The 13,832-nt window shown below is 41.8% G+C and overlaps 1 protein-coding gene across 10 annotated transcripts in view; it reads right to left on the reverse strand.

Moving 5' to 3' along the window:
* Window positions 1-1,010: 1,010 nt before the first annotated feature.
* The window catches only part of TTLL6 (tubulin tyrosine ligase like 6), a 42,323-nt gene continuing 29,501 nt past the window's right edge, over window positions 1,011-13,832 (reverse strand). For all 10 annotated transcript variants that reach the window (XM_083709232.1, XM_083709229.1, XM_083709231.1 and 7 more), the window contains 4 exons: window positions 12,496-12,795; window positions 7,113-7,479; window positions 4,808-5,009; window positions 1,011-3,274 (listed from right to left, as the gene is read on the reverse strand). In XM_083709232.1, coding sequence (XP_083565358.1) covers window positions 3,268-3,274; window positions 4,808-5,009; window positions 7,113-7,479; window positions 12,496-12,795 — 876 coding nt within the window. In that variant the 3' untranslated portion in view covers window positions 1,011-3,267. The remainder of the gene's footprint in view (window positions 3,275-4,807; window positions 5,010-7,112; window positions 7,480-12,495; window positions 12,796-13,832) is intronic.

The raw sequence follows: 13,832 nt of genomic DNA on the forward strand, positions 1-13,832 counted from the left end.
TTTAGTGCAGGTATTTTATTTTCAGTAGAAACACACACCTAATTGTTCTCCGAGACGTTAAGGAGAGGAAAAAAGGAAAACCCGGGACATTCCGGGATCAAATCAGAAACTGTGACAGCTTCTTTAATTCCAGGACTGTCCCTGGACACTTGGAGGATATGCCATTTATACAACATGTTACCCTAACTGCTCTTGTCGAACTCATTCCAGTCTCTTAACTAGAGGGCATTAAAAGACAGAGCCACAATTTCCTACACCTTTGGATATGGCCTCTTCACTCTGAGATTGGGGATTAAGTAAATGACAGTGGTGGACATCTCTGCTATGCAAAGTAACATTCCCTAGCATGTTGCACAACTTGTGATTCCACAGAGCCAAGTGCAGCCCACGTATTGTGGCTTGCCAGCTGCTTGAAAATCCCCTCCTTCCATTTTGCAATCCCAGACAGGTAGCAGGAACAGCAGTGCTATTTTTCTAGAAAAAGAGGTGCCAGAACTCACCGTGAACTTCCCCTTCCTTGTTCTCTTACAATGGCAATGGCACCTACCTGAGATCCTGATCTTTTATCAGGATCAACTAAAATGTCACAACTGTTGCAGTACAGTCAAACCTTGGAAGTCGAACTGAATCTGTTCCGGAAGTCCGTTCAACTTCCAAAGCATTTGACTTCCAAATCACGGCTTCCAACAGGCTGCAGGAGCTTCCAAAAGAACTTGTTGGACGTTTGGCTTCCCAAAGAACATTCAGAAACTGGAACAGTCACTTCTGGGTTTTGATCATTCAGGAGCCAAAACGTCCGAGTTCCAGAGCGCTCAACAACCAAGGTACGAATGTAGTCCTTTCAACAATCTATAGAGCAATGGAGGCAAATTCTGCCCTTGACATTGGGTGGGTGACCTTGACTAAGGAAGATTTGCTCTGCCTGTAGGAACACCTTTTTAGTCACACATCACCCCATCAAGGTCACGATGATGGGTATTTTGCTAGTTAATAATAACGGAGGAGAAAGGGGACAAAGTCTTTTTATTTGCAAACACGGGGGTACAAACTTGCTTTTAAGATGAGGTTTTCAGGGTACTACATCCAACAAGGATGTTCTGCATTTGGGTAGCTACCTCACAGATTGCTTGGTGACCTTGCAGCAGCACAGATATGGCCTAATGGAAAATATGGTCTGCCTCATTATGATTGCCAGGCTGGTAATTCCAGTGCCCCCTATTCTGTCTGCTGTTGGTAGAGCACCCATACGATTTATGATATACTTTATTTTACTATATTCTGCCGAAGCAAATGCCAATGTATGATCCACAGAAGCCCAGAAGGCTAATTCTGCAACCAGAATAACCAATGTCTATCAAGCAGAAAGTGCAAATTTTGTTCCCGTTCTGGTACTGGATTAATTATTATTATTTATTAGGTAGGGCCTGGTCTGATAGACAGAGTGAGCATTATGGGGCACAGGACAAGTGCTAATAATAATCATCATACAGATGGTGGTTAGAGGTCAAATGCTGTGGAAGTGAACAGAATGCAGAAATCTCACATTTTGCATACAGAAAGATAGTTGTCACTTTCTCCTGAGAATACACACATTCAACAGGTGATATTTGGCTTACATTTTTGTAAGCTTCACTGTAAGTGAAGCAGTTGCTACACTTGACGTGCAGTAGATATAGGCCGTCATTATTATATTATAAATACATTAGTATATTCAAAGTGCCCCGTCGACTTTGATATGGTTGGCAGCAGTGCCCACAAGATAAAGAGGTGGAATGTCCTGATTACTTCATGGAAAAGCACACATTCATTATTGCCATGTTTTCTTCTGCTCTGGGTGTTAATAGGTTTTATCACACTTTCTGCCACTACCAGGAAGTCTCAGTCCTGCCAGGAAGCCCCAGCCCCTCGCCTCCCAGTAATCATGACTATAAACTTTCATTTAAAGTAAGATAAACATGCAACTGCAGGGACTTTGTCCCAAAGAACGAAGTCTGTGCTGTGCAATCATCGCACTTCTTTCCAAGCAGGCCCATATTTCATGCCAAGAAGATGGCAGCCCAATTTGTGCCTTGCAAGTCATTTGGGGCCTGTGGAGACTTTGAGTGCAACTTCACTGTCCCTTCCTCCCGTCAAACAGTGCTGAGAGCATGGCTATGCAGCAGGGAAGCGAGGAAAGTAAATGAAATTGGGAGCAAAGATATACGACCCACAGCAAGGAAAACTGTGAGAAAAGCACAGGAGCCCTAGCAAATAATTTACAACTACAGACGTTGCAGACACCACCCAGAGGTGTACAGGACTCAGTTTTATTCCAATGGGGGAAGCCAAACCCCTTTGAATGCAAATCTTTGCCATTTTTAAGCCTTTATTGAGATTGGTGAACAGTCTGTTCTTTGCAACTTTTCTCTAGGTTTACTAATGTAACACTGCTTTGGAAAATGCAAGGAATTTAGAGTTAAACTAGACAGGACATGTATTAATTAATTAATACATGAATTAATTTTTTAAAAATAATACGTCTTTGGGAGCTGCAATAGGGAACAGAAGAAAGCAGGGGGAAGGACTGCTCAGACCTATTCCCCTCTGCTGTTTTTCTACTCAAAACTGTCCTTTCCAAGCAGCCTTTTCCCCATAAGGAGAAAACATAGGATTTTGCAGATGCAAAATCAGCTGAAAGAAGATTTTTTTAAATTGGGGGAAACGACTGGAATGAGAAGAATTAGGTATCTACTTTCCTCCCGTGTTTCTGCTTCCAGTTGTAGCCTCTGAAGCAGATGCTCATTACAAAAAAACCCCACAAAACATCAAGGGAAACAGACACAACGCCATGTGCCACCTCAAGCTCAGTCCTTAAGATTCAATCTGCAAAATGCACTGCAGGAGATACCATCCTTCTCTGTAGGACTCCACACACCTCTGTAGATCAAGATGAGGGTGTGACTGGGAGCCATGCTAACCCTGTAGACACTTAACATAGCTCTCGTTTTAAAAGAAAATGTTTGGAAGAGAATTTTCCAGTTGGCAAACAACCATCCACATACTTCCACAGGGAGCAGAAAGTCAGGAGCTTCCACTATCTCAGAGCCACTTTATCTTTACAAGTCAAACTTCACAGGCTGCATGAAAGCTCTTGGAAAGGCTGGCTGCATAGGAATTCACTTGGAAAGGATATAGCTGAACAGTTTAAACGGTTCCGTATGCCCCTCAATAGAAAATAGCATCTTTCGGGCTCCAGGAACTATCCCATGTTTTCTGTGAAAGATCCACTCAGACCCTGGAATGAAGAATACAATGCTATGCTGAGGAAACAGAACTGGAAGATAAAGACAACAGCACCAAGTATTTTGCCCCAAAGACCACCAACAGCCTATTATAACAAATAATAATAATAATAATAATAATAATAATAATAACAATAATAATAATAATAATTGGATTTGATACCCCGCCTTTCACTCCCCTTAAGGAGTCTCCAAGTGGCTAACATTCTCCTTTCCCTTCCTCTCCCACAACAAACACTCTGTGAGGTGAGTGAGGCTGAGAGACTTCAGAGAAGTGTGACTGGCCCAAGGTCACCCAGCAGGTGCATGTGGAGGAGCGGGGAGTCGAACCCGGTTCACCAGATCACGAATCCACCGCTCCTAACCACTACAGCACACTGGCTCTCCACAGTTGCAAATGCCCACTTATTGGACATTTTAATTAGTTACTTCCTGAAATGGTCCTGAAAGAGTCTATTTGGGGAGCTTTAGATTGCTGCCATCTTTTTCTTGTTGTTGTTGGAAAAAAACAAATGCTCATTGTTATTATTTTCATTCTAGAGAAAAATAAAAGAAACCAATATATGAGCAACAGAACAAAAATGGACTGATAAAGGCTCATTTCAGGATTGAATATTAAAGTGGCAGAGTTTGAGAGGCCTATTTTTTAAAAGAAAGGGGCAAGGCAGAAAATTAAGGGGAGGATTTCTCTGGGTACTTTCAATAGCCCTTTGCCTACAGTCATTGAATGGCACTAGAATTGTATTTTAATTCAAAAATATCACCATAGATCAGGTCTCAGAAAAAAATGGGAGGACAATATGGAAACTACTGCAATGCAACAGGCTGGCAGAAATGTCTGGATTACCTGTAAAATTGCACATATGAATTATGTGCATTTTGTATGAAATAGCTACTATAGTAACAGTTTTCAACATTTACACCCCTGGCTTATACAAGGTTCTGATGGACTTTATACTGCCCATGAAGTGCAAGATTTGGACCTGGGTGCAGAAATTTAAACTTTATGAGAACTTCAATGCCATTTTCAAAAAACAGTATGTTTTGAGCCCTAAAAATGCAAAAGCTTAGAAGTGCAAAGGCCTGTTGAAACCCCTGAAACGAAAATTCAGAGCTGAGCAGAATTTTCAGGAAGAGGTTTAAAGGCCAAAACCCAATCCTTGCCTCTCTCCAAAGAAAGCAGAAACAAACGAAGAAGTGTACATACATTTGCCTAATGTGCATAGTTTGCAAATAGTTTACATATCAGAAAGCAGTTTTTCTTGTATTAGTGTAGAAGCTTGAATTCTACCCTCCGCCACCCACTCCAAGTACAGTATATGCACAGTCTTGGAAGATGATTGGAGTGCGTTGACTGCATGGATGATTCATTCATTCATTGAATTTATATACCGCCCTATACCCGGAGGTCTCAGGGCGGTTCAAAAAAATGAGCCACTTGCCTTAAAAGTTATGGTTTTCCCCAGCACCTTCAGAAATGTTAAACTTCTGCTAACCAAAACTTGGCAGCCACGCTTGCTGGTTACCTGTTTACAGAACTCTCTTCCAACACTGGGTCACTGGTTTTTTGGGACTGGTTGTTCATCCGCGAGATCACCAGCAGGTCTTGCAAACTGTGCTGCTGAACCATCGGCCTTTGCGTGACGAGGTGTGGGTTGTAGTATTTTGTTGGCTTCTTGTACGAAGCGCTCCTGCAGCTCAGGATTTCTCTTGGGAGTGAGGCGCTTTCTGTGTAGCACAAAAACCAAGATTTATGTGCTGTGATTGAATATGCACAGCAGTATCACCAGACCATATTTTTTTGTTTTCTTTTACTGGATCTGACAGCAGGTAAGAAAATAAGATGGAAGGTGTAAGCACAATGGGGCTCCTAACCTGGATGTTTCCTCAGTCAACATCAGGCATATTCTCCAGCAAGTACAGGCAAAACCACATAACCTACCTGGCATCTGCCTATTACTTTTGTCTCACAATCATCTACCAGGTTTGTTCAGAGCTGGCACCCATTTTGTGGGTCACAGGTAAGAGATCACCTGCACTCACCCCCACCCATCTCATCATCACTACAAAGAAAAAGAGGGTATCTATCTGCACAGACAGCAGACCTAATACAGTATGAGTCTCCATAAGAGCAAAGATTCAGAGTCAAAATTGATCTTATAGCCTCAATCACCACTTGCAGGTGGAGAGAAAAGTTACACAGATATTGCAGTGCCAATGTAACGGAGTCATGGCAGTGCTACTGAACTCCTTCTATTTCTGGGAGAAGAATGATGTAAGAAGGCATCCATTTTCTGTGCTGCCCTGTATCTGTCACAAGCAGCGTCCGGGCTGAATTTCTGAAAATCGTTTAAAATGTCTGGGCAACCCAGGTTGGAAATATGGCAATCCTAAATTATAGAACTTACACAAGATACATAACGAATTATGTAAATTGTGTTGTCATTATGTTACTCCACCCCATTCATGCAAAGGGATCAATGCAAAATATATAAGCAATTATGTATCATTCATGGACCGAAAGCAACAACAGTGAATTGCCCAACAGGTTTGCCCATTGCTATTTTCCTAGAAAAAGAGGTGCTGGAATTCACCACAATCACCTCCCTTGTTCTCTTATAATGGTGATGGTGCCCACCTGAGAGGTGCTGGAACTGAGTTCTGGCTGAAAAAAGCCGTGGATTTGCCGGCCTGATTTCCATTCCAGACATGGGACAAATAAGCAAACACTGTCAATTTCTGTTTCCGTTTCTGTTTCCATTGGAATTCTCTCACATCCCTAGCTCCTGCGGCCAAGACCTGATTGCTCAATGCACTAGCTGTGTATGAACCACAGCTTGGCATTACAAAGAATGAGCTGCGGTGAGACTTGGGTTTGTCCTCCCCATCTGCCACAACCTACGCAGATCTTGTACCAGCTCTTCTCTGACATGTGGCCAGGGGGATAACACTATGGACACTGCGGTCCAGCTCCGAGGGCCTTCTTGGCAGTTCCCTCCCTGCAAGAAGCGAAGTTACAGGGAACCAGGCAGAGGGCCTTCTCAGTAGTGGCGCCCACCCTGTGGAACGCCCTCCCATCAGATGTCAAGGCAATAAGCAACTCTTACTTTTAAAAGACATCTGAATGCAGTCCTGTTTAGGGAAGTTTATAATGTTTGATGGTGTATTGTGTTTTTATTATTTGGTTGGGAGCTTCCCAGAGTGGCTAGGGAAACCCAGCCAGATGGGTGAGGTATAAATAATAAATTATTATAATATTATTATTAATGACCCACTCTACACATCTGGAAGATGTGAACTGGAAGTAGTGAATAAGCAGCACCTATCCCCTCCCCCCATGCAAAACTTCTTGGATGCACCCCAAACCCAAGAAATCAAAATCCTGAACATTTTAAAACAACCAGCACTTCTGTACAACATCTCACATTCTGTTGGATGAATATATCTATGCATGTTCTGCAGACGGGGCTGGCCTGAGACACTGCTGCTGTAGGCAAATCACCCCAATGCCACCAGCTCCCCAATTGCGACGCTTCCACAACTGTGCCCACTCTGCTGCCAGCCCTGCCCCTGCCCCTGCCTGTGGCTGCACCTGAGCTTGCTGCTATGAACACAGTGGCAGTGGTAAGGGCACAGAGGCAGCAGTGAAGGCAATGGCGCCATGATGATGGCGCAGGGACTGGCAACAGTGCAACGGTGGTGGAGGGCTGCAGGGGCAAATCTGCTGCCTGAGGGCAAATGGTTTCGCCTGGAGCCCCATGGATGGGCTGCCCCTTATGATAGAGGTACAATGAGCTCAAAGTGACAGCATGCCAAGAAAACGGCTCTCACGTGCTCGGCTGACCAAGTGATGAGAGTGCTGCTGCAAGGGAAGTCTGATTTTTCTTTCCTTTGGTGCAAAAGTCAGCTTGCTGAAGAATTCGGAGGTCAAGAGGGTTCCTTTTTCATTGTTGTTCCCATAGAACGTTCTCATCCTCGGGGTGACTGAGTTTGGGGAGGCTGTGTTTTCTCTGATATGAAACCGGAAGGAGTGTTCTTCAAATGGACGGAAGTTCTTAATAGGCGGACTTCTGCAGCAAGGCATTTTGGTCACTGTCGAACTCTTCGCACGAGGAAGGGCCATTGCTGGAAAATATTTGGAAGTACATGGGCTCTCCTTACCACACGACGCTTTTGCAAACTCATCTGTTGGCTGGACCTGGCAAGGGAAAGAAGGAAGGGCTATTACAGACCGGTTGGTGGAAGGGATTCAGGTCGGAGCGAAACAATACAAACTTAAAGCCTTTGCAGATGACCTAGTTTTGACACTGCAGGAGCCAGAATCTAGTACGAAAAGAGTATTACAATTGATTCAAGATTTTGGTCGGGTGGCGGGATTTAAACTAAATAAACAGAAAACTAAGGTGTTGGGAAAAAATTTGACAGATACAGAGTCAGAACGGTTTCAGAGAGAAACAGAACTAACGGTGGTAAAAAAAGTAAAGTACCTAGGGGTAAATATAACAGCAAAAAATCTGAGTCTATTTAAGCATAATTATGAAAAATGTTGGTCTGAAATTAAGAGAGACTTGGACAGTTGGACAAAATTGAAGCTTTCTTTGTTAGGCCGAATTGCTGCTATTAAGATGAATGTATTGCCAAAGATGTTGTTTTTGTTTCAAACATTGCAGATTGTGGACAAGACGGAGTGCTTCCGGAAGTGGCAGAGAGATATTTCTAATTTTGTCTGGCAGGGCAAAAAGCCCAGAATTAAGTTTAAGATATTAACTGATGCGAAAGAAAGAGGGGGCTTTGCCCTGCCAGACTTAAAGCTGTACTATGAAGCCGCAGCTTTCTGCTGGCTAAAAGATTGGCTACTTCTCGAAGACACTGATGTATTGCATCTGGAAGGTTTTAACAATGCTTTTGGTTGGCATGCATACTTATGGTATGACAAGGTTAAGATCAATAAGGCCTTTAAGAACCATATTGTCAGGAAAGCAGTATTTAATGTCTGGATAAAATACAAAGACTTATTGGAAAACAAAACTCCGAGGTGGCTTTCTCCTCTGGAAGCTAAGGCCCGAAAAAGACCCAATATGGAGGCCAAATGGCCAAAATATTGGGAAATATTAGAAAAAGATGGAGACAATTGGAAATTGCAGAGTTTGGAGAAAATGAAGGATAAAGTGCGAGACTGGTTACATTACGCTCAGATTAAAGATTTTAAAAATGACAGAAAGTTAGGGTTCCAGGTGGAGAAATCGAAGTTAGAAACAGAATTGTTAGAGCCAAAGACTAAGGTATTATCAAGAATGTATAACTTGCTGTTAAAATGGAATACACAAGACGAAATGGTTAAATCGGCTATGATAAAGTGGGCACAGGACATTGGTCATAACATTATGTTTGAGGACTGGGAAAGGTTGTGGACCAATGGGCTGAACTTCACTGCATGTAATGCTCTGAAGGAAAATGTAATGAAAATGATATACAGATGGTACATGACCCCAGTTAAACTTGCCAAAATATACCATTCGTCTGATAATAAATGTTGGAAATGTAAAGAAAATGAAGGAACATTCTTTCACCTCTGGTGGACTTGCCCTAAAGTGAAGGCCTTCTGGGAAATGATATATAATGAGTTGAAAAAGGTATTTAAGTATACCTTCACTAAGAAACCAGAGGCCTTCCTTCTGGGTATTGTCGGCCAGAAGGTGTCAAAGAAGGACCGAACATTTTTTATGTATGCAACAACGGCAGCAAGGATACTTATTGCTAAGAACTGGAAAACTCAAGATCTACCCACACTGGAAGAGTGGCAGATGCAGCTGATGGACTATATGCAACTGGCCGAGATGACTGGCAGAATCCGAGACCTGGGAGAAGAGAGGGTTGAGGAAGACTGGAAGAAATTTAAGATTTATTTACAAAAATATTGTAATTTGGTTGAATGTTAAGAAGGATGCTAGATCATAAACAATTGTCCACCACTGAATTAGATCTGAATTTGACGATAAGTGAGATTAAGGAAAATATAAATTTTTGGAGAACTGCTAGATTCTATTTAAAGGAGCGGATGTAAGATTGTAAACAAGATGATAATTTGCTTGAAAAGATTTTATAACGATGTAAGTGGAAGCGGGAGACGTGAGGGAGTCCAAAGAAGTGATGAAACTATGTTATGATATAAGTAATGTTGTTTGTTATTTATGTTTTATATTCAAAAAACCTTAATAAATATTTATAAAAAAAAAAGGAAGGGCTATTACAGAGTCCCAGTTGCACATGCCTGACAGACCTAAGGTGCTTTGGGATTCATCTGAATGGAAAGCAGCATAGAAACACAACCAAAGCATCAGATCAACCTCGCTGATAACACAGCTGTTAGAGACCCAGGAAATAATACAGTTGCCACACATTGGCCTAGACTTTTTGCACTTAAGAGTGAGTAACCAAGTTTCTTGTTGGTGGCTAGGTAAAGGTAAAGGGACCCATGACCATTAGGTCCAGTCATGGCTGACTCTGGGGTTGCGGTGCTCATCTTGCTTTATTGGCCGAGGGAGCCGGCGTACAGCTTCCGGGTCATGTGGCCAGCATGACTAAGCCGCTTCTGGCGAACCAGAGCAGCACACGGAAACGCCATTTACCTTCCTGCACTATTTATCTACTTGCACTTTGATGTACTTTCGAACTGCTAGGTTGGCAGGAGCAGGGACCGAGCAACAGGAGCTCATCCCGTCGCGGGGATTCAAACCGCCGACCTTCTGATAGGCAAGTCCTAGGCTCTGTGGTTTAACCCACAGTGCCACCTGCATCCCTCAAGTTGGTGGCTACCAGACTGATAAAAATACCTGGCAGAAGCAAAAATGGAACCAATGCTTGGAACCAATGTAGTTTCTCAACCCTCCCTCCCTCTGAATACAAGAGCAGCCTGGGGCCAGCCAAAGAAGCTGAACGTTAGATCAGGAAAGACAAAAAAAAAAAAGGAGTATTTGACACAGCACAAAGTTAAACTATGGAATTCACTCCTAGTTGGCCAGGATTGCTCAGTTGGTTAGAGTGTGATGCTGATAACACCAAGGTTGCAGGTTCAATTCCCATATGGAACAGCTGCAAATTCCTGCCTTGCAGGGGGCTGAACTAGATCAGTGTTTCCCAACCTTGTGCCTCCAGATGTTTTTGGCCTACAACTCCCATCATCCCTAGCTAGCAAGACCAGTGGTCAGGGATGATGGGAGTTGTAGGCCAAAAACATCTGGAGGCACAAGGTTGGGAAACACTGAACTAGATGATCCCCAGGGTCTTTTCCAACTCTACAATTCTATGATTCTACGATAAGATAACTTGGGAGGATTTGACATATTCCTGGAGGGCAAGGCTATCAGCAGCTACTAGGCATGATGCCTATGTTCTACAGCAGGCATCCCCAAACTCGACCCTCCAGATGGTTTGGGACTACAACTCCCATCATCCCAGTGGTCAGGGCTGATGGGAACTGTAGTCCCAAAACATCTGGAGGGCCGAGTTTGGGGATGTCTGTTCTACAGCCACTGTTGGACACAGTGTGCCTCTTTATAGCATTCATTGGGAATTGCGATAAATTGTCAGGATGATGTCAGCGGCTCCCGGATGGTTGCCCAGGAAAGTATAAAGACAAGGGAAAGTTTCTTGCCGTCCTTTTTTATTTCAATATTTACACAGAGAGTCAATAGAACCCAGTCTCTTGGATAATGGCATTGTCCCAAGTGAATCTCCACCCCCACCCCCCATCTCTTCCATTTCCTCATTCGTCCCCTCTACGGGTGCTGCAACATGCCCTCTGTCTTTGAGCTCTTTGCTCTCCTACTTTTAAGGCTTGTCGGGTTCTTGGGGATGTAGGGTCTGGAAGGCTTTCTCATAACAACATGTCAGCTGGGTGTTGTTCCGGCTCTCTATGATTTCCCTGTTTTCCCCTTGATCTGCCTCAGAGGTGCTACCTCCATCAAACCCCTGTTGTAAATCTATACTGACTTCCTCCTCCCCGTCCCTGGAAGTGTCCACCATTCCTCCTCTGCCCCCAGTCCCTGACAGAAATGAGGAGAGTGTTGCTGCCAGGGTGGATAAAATTCAATGATTAAAAAAATAATAATCAGATTTTTAAATTTTAAATTGGATTTTTTTTAAAAAAATGCTTTTGGAGGGTTCCCCCCCCTAAAGATAGTTTTCTATTTAAGATACATTATAGTCCAAAGTGTATTCAGAAGGAAATAAGGATTTATTTAAGGTTTTCATGTGTGCTAAAACTCAGTCTAAGTTTTTTTTATATTGTTTAACCACATCAGTTAAAAAGCATGTATACATATGCTATAATGTTATTGTTTGAGTTAAATAAATTGTTTAAATTGTTGTTAAGGAAATTATTGTTTTTCTCCTTCCAATAAAGCACAGCAGAAAAGTTGTCCAAATGTAAACAGTTAGCTTATTAAACCTCCCAGTAATTTCATAATTATCGGTCTATGTATTTCTAATAGTATAACCAAATCAGTAATTTTTTATATAAATGTAAAAACTACTCTGAAAATTTATTATTCCAAAAATGAAACCTTCATCTGGTTGTAAAGACTGTTTTAAGTTTATGCCAGGAAGAATGAGTCTTTCTGTAAAAATAATGATTTAAATCAAGGCTTACTGACTAGTGATTTAAATTGTGATTTAAATCAATTTGATTTAAATCAAATCCACCCTGGCTGCTGCACTCAGGTCTTTCTTGCAGGCTTCACAAAAGCACCTGGTCAGCCACTGTAAGAATAGGATATTGGACTAGATTAGCTTTTGGGCTGGATCCAGCAGGACTCCTTCTTATGTTCTTAACAAGACGTCTATAGACCCCTATCATATTGAATGAAGAGTTTTTTCCAGACGGATTGCCCCTCTTTTAGAGATGTTTTTCTTTCTCTTTATATTATCAATAATATAAAAATACACCAAATAATTCATTAGCTGCTTACACACCCACTTAACAGTAAAAAAACCCCCAAAACATATAGCATCTAGAAATGCATCATTTCAAAATGCAACAAAGAAAAGCCATTTTGTTCAGATATATTATATTAAAGTTGCCCAGTAATAATCTGAGAAAGCCCGCTGGAAGGGAAAATCAGGTCAAAAGGCCTGTTCTGTGTTTGTTGTGTGGTGAGGCACGAGATCCAATTCAGCAGTAATTTTTCAACAGAAACACAACTTGATTACTTACTCCAGATATAAAGTTCACATCTGTTGCAGAATGGTGGCTGTTAATGGTATTCCTCAATTCTGGATTGGAATTATACTGCTCTCGGATACGGGGTGCAGTCTGTCTGGTAAGGTCAGGCACAGAACTGTAAGGTCTCACAGGTCGGTTTTCAGAGGTCTTTGGGCTGCTGTCTGTCTCATGGTTCTGAAGCTGAGAGGTGCTCGAAGAATCACAAGTCACTTCTTTCATGGGTTCTTTCTCATCTGCAAAATGTTCAAGCAGGAGGGTAGTCCCAGGCCCAGCCTCTGAACAATCCTCAGGCTGAATAAGAGGAAAAATAAAGAGCAAGCAAGGTCAAATTCAGGCATGAAATGAAACGTGTGTGTGTGTGTGTGTATGCCCTACAAGTCCACAAACTCTAAATTAGTTCAGAATTTATTAGGATTAAATATCATCAGTTTAGACACTCAAGTACATATTTCTTTTTTTTTAATCACATGATGGTTTGGGAAGCAATGAATACAGAGAAAGAAATATAGAAGCAGAGAGATTGGAAAGTGAAAGCAAACCATTGGCTCTGGAAAAGTCATAGAACCATAGAATTCTAGAGGATATCTAGGCAGGGATATGCAGCTGTCCCATAAAGGGATCAAACCTGCAATCTTGGCATTATCAGCATTGTGCTCTAACCAACTGAGCCAACATCCCATCTTATTCTAAACTAGGGTTAGAGGAGAGAGTTTGCATTTGAATGTGAACCTACTAATTTTCAGTTTCAAAAAAAAAAAAAAATGTGAACTGAAACACAGCCATTCTTCAAAATGCAAACTTATCTGAATTTTGGAATGCAGTTCTCCAACCAAATGATATTTACAAAAAATAATTATATTTGGGGGAAGTGTGCGAAAAAATGAATTTATTCATGAAAATAACAGAAAAATGCATCCTATTAGGGGAAATTGCTTACCAAAACGTGCACGTTAATTAAAACTGCATATAGACATGTGTTTATTCAGAGTTCACACTAATGAACGAATTTTCATTTGAGGTTTTGTTTTAAATCAAATTTATGCAGAAATGTAGAAAACTGAATATAACTTAGAAACTGAGAAATTGAGAAAATGAAAACTGAGAGATCCATTTATCCCTAGCCTGAAGTACCTCACAAAGCTGAGAGAATAAAATGATATATCTCCATGCACAACATCCTGTGAATTTTATAAACATCATCTGGAACCCCTTGTAGGAGAAGTGGAATGGCGATATAGTAAGTAAATAAAACAAACTGGAAGCACAGCAATAAGCTACTCAGGACACAATATGACAATAGCGGAAGAAGGATAGAAAGTCAAATTTAG

Source organism: Podarcis gaigeae (genome assembly GCF_964106915.1).
Source record: "Podarcis gaigeae genome assembly, chromosome: 13".
Lineage (NCBI taxonomy): Eukaryota > Metazoa > Chordata > Lepidosauria > Squamata > Lacertidae > Podarcis > Podarcis gaigeae.